This window comes from Arachis duranensis, chromosome 10 (genome assembly GCF_000817695.3).
Source record: "Arachis duranensis cultivar V14167 chromosome 10, aradu.V14167.gnm2.J7QH, whole genome shotgun sequence".
NCBI classification, from domain to species: Eukaryota; Viridiplantae; Streptophyta; class Magnoliopsida; order Fabales; family Fabaceae; genus Arachis; species Arachis duranensis.
In genome coordinates, this window is record NC_029781.3 from 68,956,062 (window position 1) to 68,977,911 (window position 21,850).

The window sequence follows — 21,850 nt, forward strand, 5'->3', positions numbered from 1 at the left end:
ATACATCATCAGTGAGGGTTCTATACTTAAATTTTCATGTTCCCTGCTTTCATGAGTTATCTTCTTGCACTTTTATCTATTTTACTGTATAGTGATGAATTAATGGAATTTGATTTGTAATTGTTTTGAAGAGCTTGTTTACTTTTGATCAAGTGGGCAAGAATCATATAGTTGCATTTGTATATATATAGGTTGTATTGCATTGCATGAATTTCTACATGTTCATACTCATTTGTCTTATCTCCTTCAATTAAGCATGAGGTCATGCTAATGTTTAAGTGTGGGGAGGTTGATAAACCACTATTTTATGGTTTACATTGTGTATAATTATGTGGTTTTATCATGATCCTTACCCACTTATTCATTAATTTAACATGCATTTATATTTCCTTCCTGGAATTATTACATGGTTGAAAACTGCTTCCTAGAGACTTTTTATTATGCATTTTAGTTCTCCTTTATCCCATTCGATGCCGTGATCTGTGTGTTAAGTGTTTCAGGCTTTATAGGGCATGGATGAGTTGGAAATTGGAAGGGAAGCCAGCAACAATGGAAGGAACACAAGAAATTGAGGAGACAACCAGCGAGAAGTGACGCGGCCGCATGGCTCACGCGTTCGCGCGGAAGAGGAGAAATCGCAGTGACGCGGCCGCATGGCTCATGCGACCGCGCAGAAAGGAAAAGCACAAGTGACGCGGAGGCGTGGACGACGCGAACGCGTGGCACAGAAAAATGCGAATGACGCGTCCGCGTGGACGACGCGATCGCGTGACATGCGCGATCTGCATAATCTGCAGATTTCGCTGGAAGCGGTTTTGGGCCCTGTTTTGACCCAGTTCTCGGCCCAGAACAGCAGACTAGAGCCAGAGAACATGCAGAAACGAAAGACAACATTCATTCTACATTATTTCTTCCATATTCTTTGCCTTGTTCAATTTTGTCATTGGAATACTTTTATGATTATTTAATACAAGAATTATTTCTTTCATTTTAATCCATTTTTCTTTCCAATAATCATGTCTTCTTTTGATTCCCTTTCATATGTTATGGATTTATTATTTACAATGAGTGAGTAGTTCCCTAACTTGATGGGGAGTTGATTGAAAGGAACCAATTGAGTTGGAAGGCTTGAAAGAAAGATTGTAATTGGGTTTACTGTTGGATTGCCTTCTAGTCACTAACACCAATCCCTTTTAATTAAGTGGGTTGCAATTTGTGAACAGACGTAGCATTCCAACGTGTTTGACTTTCCTTTGCCTAGTAAAGGATAACCAAACAGAATAACCTTTAATTATCAATTAATCTTGAGAGCATTCCAACTATAATAGGGACTCCAACTAATCAACTCCCAGTCAAGGCTTTTATTTACATTGTTCAAATTCATCAATTTAATTTCCTGTCATTCAACTCAAACCTTTTTGAAAATATCTGATTAATAAAATAGCACACATTTCTGCAACTCGTTGGGAGACAACCTGGGATTCATACTCCCAGTATTTAAAATTTAAATTTCTGTGACATATTTTTAAATTGATAAGTGGATTTCCGGTGAGTTAAGAACTATACTTACAACGTACACATTTTCATAATTTTTAATTCACCAATTTTCGCTGCATCATGGACCTTCATGACAGAAGCACATGGTTAGGGATAGCTTGATTTAGCCGCTTAGGCCTGGATTTTATTTCCTTGGGCCCTCCTATCCACTGATGCTCAAAGCCTTGGATCCTTTTTACCTTTACCTTTTGGCTTAAAGGGCTATTGGCTTTTTCTACTTTGCTTTTTCTTTTTCTTTCTCTCTTTTTTTTGCCTTCTTTTTTTTCTCACTGCTTTTTCTTGCTTCAAGAATCAATTTTATGATTTTTCAGATTATCAATAACATTTCTCTTTGTTCATCATTCTTTTAAGAGCCAACAACTTTAACATTCATAAATAACAAGATCAAAAATATGCACTGTTCAAGCATTCATTCAGAGAACAAAAAGTATTGCCACCACATCAAAATAATTAAACTAGTTTCAAGATAAAATTTGAAATCCAAGTACTTCTTGTTCTTTTGTAATTAAGCACATTTTTCATTTAAGAGAGGTGAAGGATTCATGGAGTTATTCATAGCTTTAAGACATAGATACTAGACACTAATGATCATGTAGTGAAGACACAAACATAGATAGAACCTACAACATAAAGCCGAAAGACAGAAAAATAAATAGACAAGGAGATTAAGGAATGAGTCCACCTTAGTAAGGGTGGCGTCTTCCTCCTCTTGAAGAACCAATGGTGCTCTTGAGCTCCTCTATGTCTCTTTCTTGCCTTTGTTGCTCCTCCCTCATAGCTCTTTGATCTTCTCTAATCTCATGAAGAATGATGGACTGCTCATTTTTCTTGAGCATGAAAGGGACCTCAGGGATCACCTTCTTCTTGGCCACAACTTCATAGAAGTGGTCTTAATGGACCTTTGAGATGAATCTCTCCATCTCTCATGACTCAGAGGTGAAGGCAGTTGCCTTTCCTTTCCTCTTTCTAGAGGCTTCTCTGGCCTTAGGTGCCATAAATGATTATGGAAAAATAAAAAGCAATGATTTTACCACACCAAACTTAAAATATTTGCTTGTCCCCGAGCAAAAGAAGAAAGTAAGATGTAGAAGAAGAAGAAAATGGAGGAGATGGAGGGTGTATAGGGTTCGGCCAAGGGTAGAAGAAGGTGGTTGTGATGTGTGAAAATGAAGGTGTGAAGGGGGGTATTTATAGGGAAAAGTTAAGGAAGTGATTGGTGAAGGGTATTTGGGGAAGAGATATAGAGGTGATTGGTGAAGTGTATTTGGGGAAGAGTGTTGTAGAAAGGTATGAAGAGGGGAGAGAGTGAGTTGAGGTTGGTGGGGATCCTGTGGGGTCCACAGATCTTGAGGGATCAAGGAATTCTCATCCCTGCTCCAATTGGGCGTTCAAAACGCCTTAGAGTGCAATTCTGGCATTTAAACGCCAGTTTTCCTTCCTGTTCTGGCGTCTAAACGCCAGTTTGTTGTCCTGTTCTGGTGTTTAAATGCCAGTCTGGTGCCCTATTCTGGCGTTTAAACGCCCAGAAAGGTGCCAGATTGGGCGTTTAAACGCCCATTTTGCTACCCTTACTGGCGTTTAAACGTCAGTAAGTCCTTCCTCCAGGGTGTGCTATTTTCAATGCTTTTTTGATTTTTTTTCTTTATTTTTGTAATTGTCTTTGTGACTTCACATGATCATCAACCTAAAAGAAAACAAAATAATATAGATTAAAATAAAATAGGGTTTCCTCCCAATAAGCGCTTCTTTAATGTCAATAGCTTGATAGTGAGCTCTCATGGAGTCTCACAGATGATCAGAGTATGGTTGAGATCTCTCAACACCAAACTTAGAGTTTGGTTGTGGCCTCCCGACACCAAATTTAGAGTTTGAATGTGGGGGCTCTGTTTGACTCTGTATTGGGAGAAGCTCTTCATGCTTACTCTCCATGGTTACAAATGGAGAACCTTGAGTCTTTACTACAAGGCATTCTTTATTCACCTGAAGGATCAACTCTCCTCTGTCAACATCAATCACAGCTCTTGCTGTGGCTAGGAAGGGTCTTCCAAGGATGATGGATTCATCATCATCCCTCCTAGTGTCTAGGATTATGAAATCAGCAGGGAAGTAAGGGCCCTCAACCTTCACTAGCACGTCCTCTACTAGTCCATAAGCCTTTTTCATAGATTTATTTGCCATCTCCAATGAGAATTTGGCAGCATGTACCTCATAAATTCCCAATTTCTCCATTATAGAGAGAGGCATCATGTTTATCCCTGACCCCAGGTCACACAGAGCTTTTTCAAAGGTCATGGTGCCTATGGTACAGGGTATTAAGAATTTACCAGGATACTATTTTTTTTAGGTAAATTTTGCTGAACCATTGTGTTCAGTTCATTGGTGAGCAAGGGATGCTCTTCCTCCCAGGTCTCATTACCAAATAGCTTGGCATTCAGCTTCATGATTGCTCCTAAATATTGGGCAACTTACCCTTCAACAATGCCTTCATCCTCTTCAGAAGATGAATAGTCATCAGAGCTCATGAATGGTAAAAGGAGGTCCAAGAAAATCTCTATGGTCTCTGTATGAGCCTCAGATTCCTTTGGTTCCTCATTAGGGTATTCCTTAATGACCACTGGATGTTCCCAGAGGTCTTCCTCATTGGGATTCACATCCTCCTCCTCCTCTAAGGTTTCGGCCATGTTGATTATATCAATGGCCTTGCACTCTCCTTTGGGATTCTCTTCTGTATTGCTTGGGAGAGTGCTGGGAGGAGTTTTAGTAACCCTTTTACTCAGCTGGCCCACTTGTGCTTCCAAATTTCTAATGGAGGATCTTTTTTCAGTCATGAAACTAAGAGTGGCCTTAGATAGATCAGAGACTATGTTTGCTAAGCTAGAAGAATTCTGCTAAGAATCTCTGTCTGTTGCTGAGATGATAATGGGAAAGGTTTGCTATTGCTAAACCTGTTTCTTCCACCATTGTTATTATTGAGCCTTGCTTCTGTTAGTCCTTCCATGAAAAATTTGGATGATTTTTCCATGAAGGATTATAGGTGTTGCCAAAGGCTTCACCCATGTAATTCACCTCTGCCATTGCAGGGTTCTCAGGATCATAAGCTTCTTCTTCAGAAGATGCTTCTTTAATACTGTTGGATGTATTTTGTAATCCATTCAGACTCTGAGAGATTATATTGACTTGTTGGGTCAATATTTTTGTTCTAAGCCAGTATGGCATTCAGAGCATCAATTTCAAAAGAACTCCTCTCTTTTGAGTCATCCCATTACTCATATGATTCCTCTCAGAGGTATATATGAACTGGTTATTTACAACCATTTCAATAAGTTCCTGAGCTTCTGCAGGTGTTTTCTTTAGGTGAATGGATCCACCTGCAGATTGGTCCAGTAACATCTTGGAAAATTTAGACAGACCATCATAGAATATATCTAATGTGGTCCATTCTAAAAGCATGTCTGAAGGATACTTTTTGGTCAGTTGCTTGTATCTTTTCCAAGCTTCATAGAGGGATTCACCTTCTTTCTGTCTGAAGGTTTGAACATCTACTCTAAGCTTGTTCAGCTTTTGAGGAGGAAAGAACTTGGCTAAGAAAGCCGTGACCAGCTTATCCCACGAGTCCAAGCTATCTCTGGGTTGTGAGTCTAACCATGTTCTAGCTCTGTCCCTTACAGCAAAAGGGAAAAGTATAAGCTTGTAGACCTCAGGATCAACTCCATTGGTCTTAACAGTATCACAGATCTGCAAGAACTCAGTTAAAAACTGATAATGGTCTTCTGATGGAAGTCCATGAAACTTTCAGTTCTGTTGCAGTAGAGAAACTAATTGAGGCTTTAGCTCAAAATTGTTTGCTCCTATGGCAGGGATTGAGATGCTTCTTCCATAGAAGTTGGAAGTTGGTGTAGTAAAATCACCAAGCATCTTCCTTGCATTGTTGTTTGGTTCGGCCATAACTGTTTTTTTTGCTGATTCCTTTTCGAAAATTTCAGTGAGGTCCTCTTTAGAGTTTTGTGCTTTAGCTGCTCTTAGCTTCCTCTTCAGAGTCCTTTCAGGTTCAGGATCAGCTTCAACAAGTATGCCTTTATCTTTGTTCCTGCTCATATGAAAGAGAAGAAAACAAAGAAAATATAGAATCCTCTATGTCACAGTATAGAGATTCCTTGAGGTGTCAGAGGAGAACAAGAATGGAAGGATGAGGTAGGTAAGGAAGAATTCGAACACACAAAGAGAGATGGAGTTCGAATTAACAATGGAGAAGGAATGTTAGTGTTTAAATAGAAAAAGATAAGAGAGGGGGAAGAATTTTCGAAAAAAAGAATAAAATTTAAAATAATTTTTGAAAAATTGGTTGTGGTTTTCCAAAATTAAGAGTGAAAAGGTGGTTTGAAAAAGATAAGAAATAAAGTTGAAAAATATAAGAAGTTATAAAAAGATTTTGAAATTAGAATTTAAAAAAAAGTGTAATTTGAAAAAGATATAATTTAAAAAGATATGGTTGAAAAGATAAAATTAACAAGATTTGACTTTTTCTAAAAAGTTAATGACTTGATTAACAAGAAACTAAAAGATATGAATCCAAATTTCAAATATTGAATCTCTCTTAACAAGAAAGTAACAAACTTGAAATTTTTTAATCAAGATTTTTGAAAATATGAGGAAAAGATTTTATTTTTGAAAAAGATATGTTTGAAAAGATATAATTTTGAAAAAAATATGATTGAAAATATTTGATTTGAAAAGAATTGATTTTGAAAAATTATGAAGATTTGAAAAAGATTTGATTTGAAACAGAATTCCTCTCCTTGTGTCATCCTGGCGTTAAACGCCCAGGAGCTACATGTTTTGGGCGTTTAACGCCCAATTGCTGCATAGTTTGGGCGTTTAAACGCCCAACCAGGCACCCTGGCTGGCGTTTAAACGCCAGTTTTCCTTCTTCACTGGGTGTTTTGAACGCCCAGCTTTTTCTCTGTAATTCCTCTGCCTTATGTTCTTGGATCTTCATTTTGCTAAATCCTTTTTATTCAAGAAGATATGTTTTCAATTTTGAAAAATAACAAAATGAGTCAAAACATATAATTCTTGGATCAAAACACAAGATATATGCAAGAACATTATGAACGTCAAGATGAATACCAAGAACAATCTTGAAGATCAAGATGAACATCAAGAACTCAGTTTTCTTAATAAAAGAAAACATGGAGGACACCAAACTTAGAGCTTTCTCATGTTTGGGCCATATGAATGCAAGAATGCATATGCAGAATATCATGCAGTGTAAATCAAGAAATCATGAAGATCAAATCAAGAACGACCTGAAGATCATCAAGAACACAATGCATGTGTTATGAAAATTACAAGACAATTAAAATCATGCAATTGACACCAAACTTAAAATTTGACCCTAGATTCAAACAAGAACCATGAAATATTTTTGAGTTTTTATGATTTTATTAAATTTTTTTGGATTTTTTATCGAAAATTGTTTTTAGAAAAACGAAAAAGAAGAAAAATTTTGAAAGATTTTTGAAAACTTTTTGAAAATAAAATAAAGGTTGAAACAAGAAGAAAATTACCTAATCTAAGCAACAAGATGAACCGTCAGTTGTCCAAACTTGAACAATCCCCTGCAACGGCGCCAAAAACTTGGTGCACGAAATTGTGATACACAATGGCGCCAACAACTTGGTACGCACAATTGTAATCTCAACTCTTTTTCACAACTTCGCACAACTAACCAGCAAGTGAACTGGGTCGTCCAAGTAATAAACCTTACGTGAGTGAGGGTCGATCCCACGGAGATTGTCGGCTTGAAGCAAGCTATGGTCACCTTGTAAATCTCAGTCAGGCGGATTCAATGGTTATGGAGTTTAATAATTAAAAGATAAATAAACATAAAATAAAGATAGAGATACTTATGTAAATCATAGGTGGGAATTTCAGATGAGTGTATAGAGATGCTTTATCCCTCTTAAATCTCTGCTTTCCTACTGCCTTCATCCAATCCTTCTTACTCCTTTCCATGGCAAGCTGTATGTTGGGCATCACCGTTGTCAATGGCTACTTCCTGTTCTCTCAGTGAAAATGGTCCAAATGCGCTATCATCGCACGGCTAATCATCTGTCGGTTCTCGATCATGTTGGAATAGAATCCAGTGATCCTTTTGCATCTGTCACTACGCCCAACACTCGCGAGTTTGAAGCTCGTCACAGTCATCCCTTCCCATATCCTATTCGGAATACCATAGACAAAGTTTAGACTTTCCGGATCTCAGGAATGGCCACCAATAATTCTAGCTTATACCACGAAGACTCCGATCTTTCGGAATGGAGGCTAAGAGATATACGCTCGATCTAAGGTAGAACGGAAGTGGTTGTCAGGCACGCGTTCATAGGTTGAGAATAATGATGAGTGTCACAGATCATCACATTCATCATGTTGAAGTGCAAGTGAATATCTTAGAATGAGAATAAGCATGAATTGAATAGAAAATAATAGTACTTTGCATTAATACTCGAGGAACAACAGAGCTCCACACCTTAATCTATGGTCTGTAGAAACTCCACCATTGAAAATACATAAGAACAAGGTCTAGGCATGGCCGTGAGGCTAGCCCCCAATGTCTAAGATCGCATAAACTGATCAAAGATAGATGCCAAGATTCCAAGATAAAAATACAATAGTAAAAAGTTCTATTTATACTAAACTGGTTACTAGGGTTTACGGAAATAAGTAAGTGATGCAGAAATCCACTTCCAGGCCCACTTGGTGTGTGCTTGGGCTGAGCATTGAAGCTTTCACGTGTAGAGGTCTTCCTTGGAGTTAAACACCAGCTTTGGTGCCAGTTTGGGCGTTTAACTCCAACTTTTATGCCAGTTTTGACGTTTTGACGCCAAAAAAGGGCAGAGAGTTGGCATTTTGACGCCATTTTACGTCGTCAAAACTCGTGTAAAGTGTGGACTATTATATATTGCGGAAAAGCTCTGGATTTCTACTTTCCAACGCAATTAAGAGCGCGTCATTTAGAGTTCTGTAGCTCTAGAAAATTCACTTCAAGTGCAGGGAGGTCAGAATCCAACAGCATCTGCAGTCCTTTGTCAGCCTCTGAATCAGATTTTTGCTCGGGTCCCTCGATTTCAGCCAGAAAATACCTGAAATCACAGAAAAACACACAAACTCATAGTAAAGTCCAAAAATGTGAATTTTGCTTAAAAACTAATAAAAATATACTAAAAACTAGCTAAATCATACTAAAAATTATATAAAAATAATGCCAAAAAGCGTATAAATTATCCGCTCATCAGGGGGTTATCCAACTATCGCTTTCTAAGGAATTATTTTCAATAGGAACTAGAACAAGAGGTAAAACTAGAGGGTTTAGGAAGCCGAAACTCAAGCAACTAGCTAGAAAAGGCATTGTTAACAAAACTGTGGCAGGTAGTAAAAGGAGATCAGATGATGAAGGTGATGTTATGAGTTTGAAGAAACCATGCTACTATGCTGATATAAGTTTGACTATGGGGAAGGGTGGCACCCAACAAAAGGCACCCAATAACTCATGAAGATAATGGCGTAGAACTGTCGAAGTTTGAAAAATTCAATGACGGTTCACAGCATTAAAAGGATTTGTAAATCCCATTCCCCTGAAATAATGTTTTTATCTGAAATAAAAAAATGTTACTTCGCATGTGGAAAGATAATGTAAGAAGGTTGACTTTGACAATTTCATTGTGTAGAGCCCATTGGAGTTGCAGGGGGATTATGTTGGCTTGGAAAAGTATAGCTTGGGTAACAATTCAACAACATAATGAATTTTTATCCACTTTAGGTGGAAAGAACAATAACTGCAAAAAGAGTGGAATGCTTTATAGTGCATCTGAGTTGTTATGATAATGTGAGACCAGGTCAATACGAAGAAATCCTAGAGATGGTTCATTATGCAGATGAGAATTTTTTTTGTAATAGGTGATTTCAATGCTATTTTAGCCTTTCATGAGAAAGAGAGTGGTCGGACAAAATCAGCAGCCTTGATAGAAAATTTCAACAATTTTGTTAATAGAGGGCAGATGGTAGATTTGGGGTTTGAAGAGCCGAAATTCACATGGTGTAACAAGCAGTTCGGTCCAAACTTGATCCGAGAGAGGTTGGATAGATGTGTAGTTTCGATGCAACTAAGGTCAGCATACCCACAAGCTTCAATTCAACATTTGGAGCACACTGGGTCAGACCATAGACCCCTATTACTAAGTTCTGATGTGGATATGAGACAACAGAAGTGCAAGTTCAGATTTGAAGAGAGATAGTGCGAAAAGGAAAAGATAAGGAGGATAGAAAAGGAGGTTTGGGAATTGGAGGTTGTGGGATCACCGATGTTTAAACTACACTAGAAGTTAAAACAATGTAGACATCGTATGGTAGAATGGCAAAAGAATTCTAACCAAAACTCTGGCAAACTCATCATAGACCTTCGACAAAAAATTGAGGAGGAGGAGAACAAGAATGACAAAGTAAATAAAGAGGAGTTAAGAAGAATGGAGGAAGAACTTGTTGATGCTTATGAAAAGGAAGAGAGATACTAGAAGGGAAAGTCACAGGTTCAATGGCTTAATTGGGGTGACCAAAACACCAAATTTTTCCATGTGAGAACTTAAACTCGAAACAGACAAAATAGAATTCTCAGATTGGAAGACAGTGAAGGAAACTTCAAATCTGACCCTGTAGGCATCTCAGATATTGCTCAGAACTATTTTCAGCAGCTATTCTCTACCTCAAATCCTAAAGATCCTTCCGAAGAACTGGACGGCAAGAAGAAAAAGGTGGATAGGCATATAAACTTCAGGCTCACTCATCCGGTTATCGAAAAAGAGGTTAAGGAGGCAACTTTCTCCATTAATCCTTTCTCAGGGCTAGGGGATGATGGTTTTAGTTCCAAGTCTATCAATTCTATTGGGACATCACTGGTTTTGAAGAGGTCAAGGCTGTTAGGAGTTTCTTTTCAGGAGGAAGATTGCTTAAATCTTTTAACCACACTCAAATATCTCTAATACCAAAGGTCCCAAATACAACTTCTATGAATCAAGTAAGGCCGATTAGCCTAAGTACTGGTTTCTACAAAATTATCTCTAAAGTACTGATTCATAGGATGCATCCATTAATGAATAAGGTTATTAGGGCTAACCAAAGTACTTTTGTTCAAGGTCGTTTAATTAGCAACAATGTTCTAATTGCACATAAGTTTATGCACTTTTTGAAAAACAAAAGTTAGGGTAGTTATGACATCGCAGTGAAACTGGATATGAACAAGGCGTACAATAAGGTAGAATGGATGTTTGTTTGGGAGCTGTTGAAGCAATTGGGGTTTTATTAAGGATGGATTGGATGGATTAGAGAATGTGTGACTACAGTCTCATACTTTGTTATTGTAGATGGTCAACAACGTGATTTGTTTAGATCGCGGAAAGGGTTGCACCAAGGCGACCTTCTATCTCCCTATCTTTTTATTCTTTGTGCAGAAGGCTTAACCCATTTGCTCCACAAAAGAGAACAGAGTGATGTTATTACTGGTCTGAGACTCAATAGTCGCTGCTCCTCTATTTCCCATCTTTTTTTCGCATATGATTCCATATTTTTTAGCAAAGCAAACAACTAGGATTGGCAGAACATCATGAATATCTTACAAGTATACAGTGAAGTAAGTGGACAAGTAGTTAACCTACAAAAATTAACAGTTTTTTTAGCAAGAATACCCCTGAGGCAGTTCGAGCAGACTTGGCAGCATTGCTATAGGTCCCTAATGTTGGTGATGCGTGAGCATCTTCTCTATCTTTTCCTAGTTAATTTGCACTTGAGTTGCTAAGTTTAATCAATATTTAATATATTTTAGCCACTATGAATGCTACTTTGAGTTATGTATAATTTCTGTTTATTTTAGGTAGCATTCGGATAGATTTGACAGAGTTTTGTAGCAGAAAAGAAAGAAAGCGAATCATGCTGTCAACCCCTATCTCCTTGCACTCAAATAGAAATAACTTGAGCTACAAAGGTCCAATTGATGTGATTTTAGCGGCATTGAAAAGATAACTTTTAGAGTTCTCCAACGATATATAATAGTATACCCTTTTCTTCCATTTGATTCGGCCTCCTCCACACTGAACTTGAAGATCTCCAAGTTTAGCGCCAGCTTGAAGAAACTCCAAAGGAGAATGCGCATATCACCCCACGCTGAACTTGGGTTAATCCAAGTTCAGTGTAGACTCAAAAGAAAACCAATGAAGAAGCCACTGTCTCATCTACGCTGAAATTGAGATTTTTCAAGTTCAACGTGGGCCTGAATGAATCATATGGTCCCCATGCTCCACCTGAAGGCTTGCGAAAATCTTTATTTATTTTGGATTAAACTTTTATTTTATTTATAATTAGAAAAAGATATTATTTTAGTTTTAGGAAATATATTTTACATTAATTAGGATTAGATATAAAAGGAAATATATTTTACTACCTCATTCCGCAATTTACAGTTTTTCTAAATCCTAATTTTCTCTCTGAACCATGAGCAACTAAACCTCCACTGTTAAAGTTAGGAGCTTTGTCTATTGTATGAATTGATACTATTACTTTTTTATTTTAATTCATGTACTGATTTATAATTTAAGAATTGTTTTCGTTCTTTATTTTATGAATCCAGGTGGAACGGAAGTATGACCTTGGTTCCAATTGAGTTCTTGTATAACTTGGAAAAGCTCTTTACTTGACAGTTTGAAAATATATTCTCCTAAATTTCTAATTATCTGGACTTAACGGGATACGTGTCATATAATCCTCTTATATTTGGGTAATTAGGATTTATGTGGCATATAAACTAGAATTGAACTTCACTCTCTAATAATTGGAATTAAGTGACCAAGAAATTGGCGGTTGATGAATTTTAGAGGAGACTAAAAAGGTCTAAGGAATTAGAGTTTAGTCACATAAAGTTTACCATGAATTAAATCTTGCATGATTAAAATAGTTAGTAAGAAAGTCAATCCGGAAAATAGATAACTCTGAAACCTTAACTGTTTCTCCATATATTATTCACAACTTGTTTACTGTTTGCTTTTCTGATATTCTGAATTTACTGTTAATATTTTTGAACGCTCAAAACACTATTTTCTGTTTGTCTAACTAAGTAAATTACTTAATCATTGTTGCTTAATCCATCAATCCTCGTAAGATCGACCCTCATTCACTCGAGGTACTACTTAGTACGACCCGGTGCACTTGCTAGTTAGTTTGTGGTTATAAATTCTGCACCAGTTGGCGTCCAACACAAGTATCTTGGGTTACCAGCTACAATACATAGATTTAAAACTATCACATTCAGCTATATCAAGGATAAAGTTGTAAAGAAGCTTTAGCATTGAAAAAGAGGCTTATTATTAGTTAGTGGGAGAGAAGTATTGATTATGACTATAGCAACTACTATACCTCTGTACTCACTAAGCTGTTTTAAGCTATCAGATGGCTACAGTGATTTAGATGGGATATTATTTCCAAGGAGAAGAAGTGGGAGGGGGGACTTGGTTTTAAGGACCTGAAAGCTTACAACCTAGCTATGCTAGAAAACAAGGCTGGAGACTTGTTACAAAGCCTCACTCATTGATATTCAAAGTGCTTAAAATAAGTATTTCAAATATTCAACTTTCATGAAAGCTACTGTGGGAAACAACCTATCTTAGGCTTGGAGGAGTTTACTAGAGGGTAGAAAAGTTTTGGAGAAAGGACTTCTCTAAAAATTAGGTAGAGGAGATCTAATCAATATATATGAAGACCGTGGATAAAAGAGTACAATTTCATTCACAGAGACAGTTAGAATAGTAATCAAACATACATTAGAGAGTTTCACAATTAATTAATCAGAACAGACAATAGAACCAAGAATTAATACATGAATTGTTCAGCTCAGATATCTTAACAACAATTATGCAGACGAAAATTGAAGAACGGGAAGACATGCTTACTTGGTCAAGAGAGAAGTCAGGTTGCTATTCAGTCTCTAGTGCATATGACATAGCTTATCTGTTCTTCCATCTCCCAATAGAGCAGTTGCCAAACCGTTGTCGAAATCTGAACCTCTGAAATTCAATTTAGAACTTACAATGCCTGGTTAAAGTGAAGGTCTTTGTCTAGAAAGTGATGCATGATGAACTTTCGGTTAAATCAATAAATTTTTCAAAGAACAGGAGTAAAAGATGTTTCTTGCCCAAGATGTTACCAAAGGAAAGAAATAATTACCCACTATTTACTTAGTTGTCCAGAAGTTGAAGACACTTGGAGGTTGGTAGGAATCCATGGAGTAATGTCTGTAATGGGTGTTGATGATCCCATTTAGAAATGGTGGACTGAAACTGCAAAATCATTGAAAAGGCTGCATCGGAATAAAAAGGAAGTGCTTTACTCTGGCTGATTTGAAAAAATCGAAATCAATGAATATTTTCGGTGGAGGAGTATGATTTTAAACTTTTTTCTTTTTCTTATTAACGTTGTTTATTTCTCTGTATTATTAGAGGTGATAAGTCTCAACTGCATTTTATTTTTTAGCTTTCCTTTAATTATGTTAATGTTTTATTAGACTATTATTTTATCAGATAAAATCTTATTTTTGCTAAGAAAAATTACAAGAAAAACAAAATATCATAGAAAAGCTTGGCTTAATTTATTACATTTTTTATAGTTTAAAAATTTATAGTTGAATATATATATTTAATAAAAAATTTAATTTTGTCTTTATTAACTATTTTTTATGATATAAATTATAAAATATTTTAGAAGCAAATAATTTAGAAGTATTATATTTTTTCAAAAACAATAATTAATAAAGATTTAATTAAAAATTCGATAAAATTATTTTACTAAGAAAGTAATTAAACCAATAAAGAAATGACAGTTGGGGGTTACATTATCCGTTTATGCAAGGACATTAAAGCACTCCAAGCTTAAGGTCTTTGTAGTAAGTACTGAGAATTCAAAGAGCAGCAGGGAGGAACAAGAAGTTGAAGGGTCCAAAACCCATCAGAGGGAGAAACACCGAATGAGTAAACAATGATGAAAGTTGGAGTCTTTTGTGGGCAATTGGGGTTTCTTGCCCCTTCAATTCCTACTCTTAACTCTACACATTCATATTTTTTGCGTATACATAACAACCATGGTGCTTCTCCTCTAAAATTGGCCGTCTTCGCTCCAAATTATGCAACTCATCATCATCATCATCGTGACTGTACCTTCGTTGTTGCTTCTTCTGCTTCTTCATCTCCTTCCTTTGGCGGTTCAGGTGCTGAATATTCTCGCCATCATCTTTTACTTTCCCTTCATCGAACTTCTATGTCCTATTTTGCATATTGCGAGTTTATTTTCTCCTTTCCTATTATTTGAGTAGAATTTTCAATGGTCAATTTTCAAATTCCTTCCCCTTCTCTACTTAAGCATTGGTTTGGTTCCCAGCATTAAGGGAAAACTTAGTTATCAGGATTATTTTGTTGTGGACAAATTATTATTTGTGATTGAGTTTGTGTTGAAGTGAATCACATGTCTTCAGAGCAGTTTTTGGATGTGGGAGTGAAGAAGAAAAAGGAGGGTATAGCTGGTCTAGATCAGGACGAACTAATGGACCCAAAGCTCTTAGCTGATAATGATAGTTGTTTTTGTCAGTTCCAAGGAGTTGAAATTCACCACAAGATACAGGATGCTGCTGAATCTCAATCTCAGAGTGCATTCCAGAATCATGGTGTTTCTCATCAAATCAAGAAGCCTGGTTTCCCCATGATTCTGTTGCACGGTTTCGGAGCCTCGGTTTTCTCTTGGAAACAAGTCATGAAGCCTTTGGCAGAGGTTACTGGTTCAAAAGTTCTTGCTTTTGATAGGCCAGCATTTGGATTGACATCAAGGCTGAATTTATCCAAACATCTTTCTTCGGGAAAAGGAGATGCAAAACCTCTAAATCCATACTCAATGGCATTCTCAGTGCTTGTTACGTTGTACTTTCTTGATATGTTGAACGCTGAGAAGGCAATTTTAGTAGGGTATGTGAATATTCTTTTATGTTGTCAAGTTGCTTTGTTTTCTGATATATCAGGTTGATTTCTTCCATTTCTTTAACATCGAATAATATTAATGCATTCTAGCCAAATAAAATTCACATATATTTATTGTCAGGCACTCGGCTGGTTCACTTGTGGCAGTTAATACGTATTTTGAAGCCCCCGAACGTGTTGCTGCTCTGATCCTTGTTGCTCCGGCAATTTTTGCGCCACTTACTAAGCCCAAGATTGTTAAAGAAAATCCATCAAGACAAGACAACCAAATGAAAGAAGAGAGCAATGCTGTCAGTCAAAATCCAATTCTTGAGTTTTACAACATGTTGTTCAACTTTGCCAAGTTCATTGCAAATGCAATAGCAAAGATGATGAGAGGGATGATAAATATGCTTAACTCCCTGTATAGGAAATTTTTATCAGCTATCCTGCGTTCTTCTGTAGCTATAATGCTGGTAATAAACTTTGTTTATGGCAAATTCAATGCCATCTTTGTTACATTTGTGCCATGCGACCCTTGTCGATGCAATCCTTTAAAACAGACTCTAACAGTAATTTATCATTGTCACTGGTCTAATTGCCTATCAAATGGCCTTTTCCTTTTCATTTCATGAATCTCAGGTAAGAATGGCAATTAATAAGTTTGGTACTTCTGCTGTTCGAAATGCATGGTATGATCCAAAGCAGGTCTCCGATGATGTCCTTAGTGGTTATACGAAGGTAATCTCACTGGGGATTTTCGTATTTCTTAATCTGCCATTGTTGTCTTTTCTTTTCCCCCTAACCTCAATAGTCGTGCTCATTTGGTTGCTGGCGATGAATGCAGCCATTGAGGATTAAGGATTGGGATAAGGCACTGGTTGAATTCACTGCAGCAATGCTTCTGGATGAGGAATCCAAGACAAAGCCATCACTTTCTCAAAGACTTAATGACATCTCATGTCCAGGTTAGGTCACTAGTCCTATTGTATTATTTCCATTTTCATTTGCCTAGTTTAGTCCTCAAAGATAATATCTGGATCATGATGTAGTTGACTTTGATAGAATATAGCTGTTATGTGCCTATCAATATTGATAGAGATATTCTGTAAACCAGGCAAATGAATTGGTACATATTTTATTTCTAGTTTGAATCATATGCCTACCCTGCTACATAGTTGACAAAACCATGAGTTGGATATTAAAAATATAACTGATGAATGAACTGTTTGGATGAGCAGTACTGATTGTCACCGGAGATACGGACCGGCTAGTTCCTTCATGGAATGCTGAGAGACTTTCGCACGTTATACCAGGAGCATCGTTTGCCATAATTAAGCAGTGCGGTCATTTGCCCCACGAAGAAAAGGTGGAGGAGTTTATTTCAATTGTTGAAAATTTCCTAAAGCGATTAGTGACTGATTCAAATGAGCAGTATCTACAAACTATAACTTGAAAATTCAACTACTTGGCTTCGTACTTTACTTTCACACAAGATCCATCTTGAGCAAACACCAAAGGCAGTTAAACAGACGAATAAAGATTTATCGAAGGAGCAATGATGCATGCTCTTATTTAAGTTCTCAAGCATGGTCACCTCATTCTAGCGGCTAGTAAAGGCTTGGAAGTGGAAAAATTCCAAAAAGCAACAAGTTATGAGTTCATATTCCATTATACGTTCTGAATTTGGATCTTCTAAAGTGAAGAAAATGGTAAAGTGATAAAGTGAGGGATTAATCACTATTGATTTTGTAACTTTCATGAAATATGTGACCCACTATCTTAATTTAAGAGTGATTAACTCCTTACTTTACCATTTTACTAACTTTCTCACTTTAGAGGATCTTGATTCATAGGTTCTAGCCTGCGAATAAATCTTCACTGTGTTTGTCTTTCTGAATGATCTTCGTTTATACCATATGACCGGTGAGCCAAATATAAGTGGCTCCTCGGATTTGACAAGACTTAGCATTAACAAATAACGAGCATTAGCCAAATTATCTATTTCATTTTGAAATGAATTCTAAACAGCGGCAGTTTAGCAACTTCTTTCTGAGAGAAAACATCCCCCGTTACTAAGAGAAACTTCAATAAATGAACTTTCATTATTATGAATGACAGTCAGCACTATTTTTAACAGAGTTGATCCCAATAATGTAAAATTTATTTACAATCCTGATGGAATGGCCATTTGGCCTGCTTGTTTAGCTATGTACAACCAAATAAAATTACATGAAATAACCCCTTAATGATTGTTCAGAAAGGAGGATTGATCTCTTTAATAAGATAATCATCCCCTAAGCCTGGAGAAACTTCAAATCCTGACATAAAATCATCACCAAATATTAGAGCACCGGCTGCTAACGTCCCAGCACCTAACTCCATTGCAAGTGTTGTTGGTCCACCGGGAGGTTTCCTTGGTGGTGGCATGTCAGTGTACCTTAGGGGCAGACAATCATTTCTTGTGAGAAAAGTGGGAATATAACCAACATTTGAGAGTTGGGGTGGTGGTGGAGGTGTTTGAGTTCCGAGTTGTTCATAGCTTTGTCCAGCTACAGCATCGTAGCTCGGTTCACCCTCATATGGGTCAGCATGGTTTATAGCAGGGAATGGCATTGAATGGAAATCAGGTACGGTTCTCTCTTCATGATTTTCTTCCTGATGGTATGAATATTGAGGGTGTTTTTGCGGATAGGCTTGGCCTAATCCTCCCTTTGAGGAGAAGTGTGTATTATTGCCACCATTTAAGGGCACCATTCCTCCTTTGCCACCTACAAAATGGAAAACTTAATGTTTTGCATGAGTATATTGAATTAAGATCTTTCTGAAATAAGAGAAGCCAAAGATCATTGCACAAGAAGCTATAGTGAAGCTGAAATGAAAAACTCTTCCTTGTCTATGGGTTGTGAAATAATTCACATACCTGACTGGGATTTTGGTTCTTTTTTTACCTCATGGACACGGATTGAAATATCAATGAAACCTCTTGGTTTGCTAGCATTCTTCTTACGAAGTTGGTAGCTCCGAACTTCCGCATGCCTTAGCTGTGACTCCTCAGAATTCTTTACCTCCTTGTCAAGAAACTCTCTGAGAACAACCGTTGTTGAACCATGAAGCTTTTCCATGAGGAAGATGGGCTCGATACTGTAAACTTCCACGTTCAGTGCCGAATCTTGGAAGTTTGGTACCGAATCATCAACAGGAATGGTTAATATGGTTCTCCAAACAGGATTTCCATTCTCAGAATCATCAACCTTGGTGCAATATTTGCTGTTATGATCAATCCACCCAACAGCAAACCATTGACGCTTCCACAGTGATGTGGAATGCTGAAGTCCATGAGCAGATATCAAGCACACCTCCAACCAAGTAATCCCCATATAGAGTGCACAGAGAAGAAATAATGAGATGTGAAATGGATGTTGTCCCCTGTAAACTTCTTTAGATATGGGTTGCTCAGAAAAGAGAGGTGAAAATGGACACGTTTAGCTGTATTTAAAATGTGCATGCTTTACTTTGAGATGAGAAAATTCTTATTCCTAAGCTCCATTACAGGGTACCCTTTTGCCGACTCTTGATTTCCTGATAAGTGCATCACATCACATGCAGAGAGGAATCTGTTTACGTATACACATTGGGAACAAGTAAAAAGTACGCATGTAAAGATCATATCACTTACGCCAACTTTAATTTGATAAACTTATTTTTGATTGCTTAACAAACAATTTTAACATGCAAATTCTTTGGGTTTTTTATTTAAATTAAATAAATATAAAATTTACAAATATATTATGGAAAGATTCTGAAAATTGAACACACTTCGACTTTTCGAGTATTAAGACTCCAGTCTGTGCTTATCCAATTTAATTCAAATAATTTTAAATTTTAAAATTATAAAAGTATTTTATTTAAAATTTAGATGATTATTAATTTATTTAATTCAATAAAAACAAATATACTTATATTGTTGTATTAGTTATTTATAAGTACTGCAAAATTAATTAAAAAAAATGACTTTAAAAATAAATTGGCTACACTTACGTATATACTTAATTTAATAATGTTATTTTCTATGTTAGTATGGTAAGACAGTATCAATATAATATAAAATTAATCTAATAATATTACACAATATTGATAATAATATCTAAGAGACAACAATTTTATTAAATATAATCCTCTTTTAAAATTATCAATTAATTTTTAATTTATTTATTATTTATTATTAAAATAAAAATTTAAAATTTTTATTTATAAATATATAAATACTATTGGAACCTAAAGAAAACAATATACTCACCAGAAAATAATTCACCGAAAACAAGTTAGACCAACACATATGCCTCTCTTCATCCTTATGTACCCTCCTTTACCCCATTCAATGCCTCATGAATTCTTAACAATCAAACCAACTGACATAGCACTATGATCAAGCTCATACCCACATATTCTATCAAGCTCCGAAATGTTCGAAATTTTCTCAGTAACCAACATGTGACTAATTGTGTATTTATGTAATTATGCTATATTTTATGTATTTTCATAAATTTTATATTTATTTAATTTAAATAAAAAAACCAAATTCTTTTTATAGAAAAAGAAAAAGTATATAAAGACAATAAAAATAATAAATAATATAAACAGTGGAAAAAAATGAAATTAAAATTATAAATCAGATTATTTATTAATATTTTTAATTTCAGATTTTAAAATTTGAAAAATAAGAATTAATAATTAAACCAAACACAATTGGCACAATTACTCCCAATTTTAGACTAACCGCCCATTCTCCATTTGCTATACAAAAAATAAAAAATTAAAAATAAAGAACTTTGGAAAGTTAGGACTGTTTATATGCAGATGTTCTACAAAAGAGAGTATTCATCCATTTATCATGTTTCTACATTTACAACGAAACTGCAACAATTTTTTGTATATTTGGCATTTACAAATTTTTAGTGGGGACACCTATTTATCAAACCTCTTGTAGAGCAGTGTGTGTCCTGATTCTGCTCACTGTTCATGTTGTTCTTGAAGACTCGTATGGTCCCTTAGGACTTATGAGGGGGAATCAACAATAGCTTTCTACCCGCACGTGTAAAGGTCTGTTCTTCCTCGGCAGTAGATGAAGCAGTTCTGGTGTACATCATGGTTGTAGAGCCTAAAATGTCACCCCCAAATCCACATGCCTTAAAAAACAACCTGCATAAAAATTTGAGGACATAACTTGCTATTCACAAAGGAATAAGATTGTGCACTCTAGAAGGAGTTGAGGAAAGTTGAAACCTCTCGTTCTCGGTGCAAAGGGCTGCTATGTCATAAACCTCTCTATTTATAAGCATTCTGCAAAAATATGCAATATTAACTATCGTATAATAATTGATCTGTAAACCAAATATAGTAAGTAAAATTATTACCGTCATACTTTTAAGTCTTTAACAACCAATTTCATATGTTTTCTTTTTTCCCAAGGTTTAGGCCAAAAAAAAGGGAAAAGAGAAGTATCTTATTTTCATCTTTTCGCAGCACCCAATGCATATACAAGTACACAACCTCCAAGACATGTGAATGTAATCAAAACATAAATGCTAAAAGACAACCATGAATTGAAGTGAAATTCTATACCAACATTTCCAACATGGCAAAAGCTTCAGGATTGAGAGTACATGTTGAAAGCCCGTAACAAAACAAGGTAAGGAACCAGCAAAGTAAATGCTAAATCATGAGAAGAACAATGGCCTGTTGGCCTTGCATACCTCACAATTCTTTTAAGTATCACCCTTCCAATTCCCATTCTCCTCAGGGATGGAATAACCTGCGAGACATTGAACCACGTTTATTCATATACATGTTAACCAAATTAACCCAGTACCCAAAAAACAAATAATCAAAAACCCAATGTTATAACTCTTTTATGTGTTTATTGCCATCGAACTCAGCGCATGGGCATTTTATCAAACAGGTAAAGCTCATCTTTTTAATTTATTTTTGCAGGTGTTACCATGACATCGTATATTGAAGCAGTGAGGCCGCAGTCGGAAACGGCACGCCCAAACCCCACCAATTCACCGTCGGAAGGAGTCACCGGCGTCACACACTCAACCAAATCGTCCATCCCAAAACTTTCATCGTCACCACTATCAGCAGCGGCAAGAACGTGGTGAGACTTGCAGAAGACGGAGACAACGACGGCGCTGTGAGAGAGAGCAATGCGGAGCTTGCGAGTGTCGACAAGGAGGGGCTGATCCTCTGTC

The 21,850-nt window shown here is 36.4% G+C and overlaps 1 protein-coding gene, 1 long non-coding RNA gene and 1 pseudogene across 4 annotated transcripts; 1 reads left to right on the plus strand and 2 right to left on the minus strand.

Moving 5' to 3' along the window:
• Positions 1–8,033: 8,033 nt before the first annotated feature.
• On the minus strand, positions 8,034–13,995 carry LOC110276003 (uncharacterized). The gene is made up of 3 exons (XR_002368346.2): positions 13,822–13,995; positions 13,548–13,661; positions 8,034–8,699 (listed from the first exon to the last, which is right to left on the minus strand). It is a non-coding gene; the product is annotated as an uncharacterized LOC110276003 (long non-coding RNA).
• Positions 13,996–14,508: 513 nt separating this feature from the next.
• Positions 14,509–17,558, plus strand: LOC107470145 (uncharacterized). 3 transcript variants are annotated; one of them, XM_016089535.3, is made up of 6 exons: positions 14,509–14,857; positions 15,122–15,605; positions 15,739–16,072; positions 16,239–16,337; positions 16,444–16,564; positions 16,838–17,558. In XM_016089535.3, exons 1-6 carry the CDS (start codon positions 14,629–14,631, stop codon positions 17,050–17,052), a joined length of 1,482 nt encoding a protein of 493 aa, XP_015945021.1. In that variant the 5' UTR covers positions 14,509–14,628; the 3' UTR covers positions 17,053–17,558. The 3 variants fall into 3 exon arrangements, with proteins under 3 accessions (XP_015945021.1, XP_015945022.1, XP_015945023.1); XM_016089536.3 differs by having other exon boundaries at positions 14,634–14,857; positions 15,127–15,605; XM_016089537.3 differs by having other exon boundaries at positions 14,634–14,857; positions 15,235–15,605.
• A 131-nt stretch (positions 17,559–17,689) lies between these two features.
• LOC107470146 (uncharacterized) lies at positions 17,690–19,167 on the minus strand (annotated as a pseudogene).
• Positions 19,168–21,850: the final 2,683 nt, after the last annotated feature.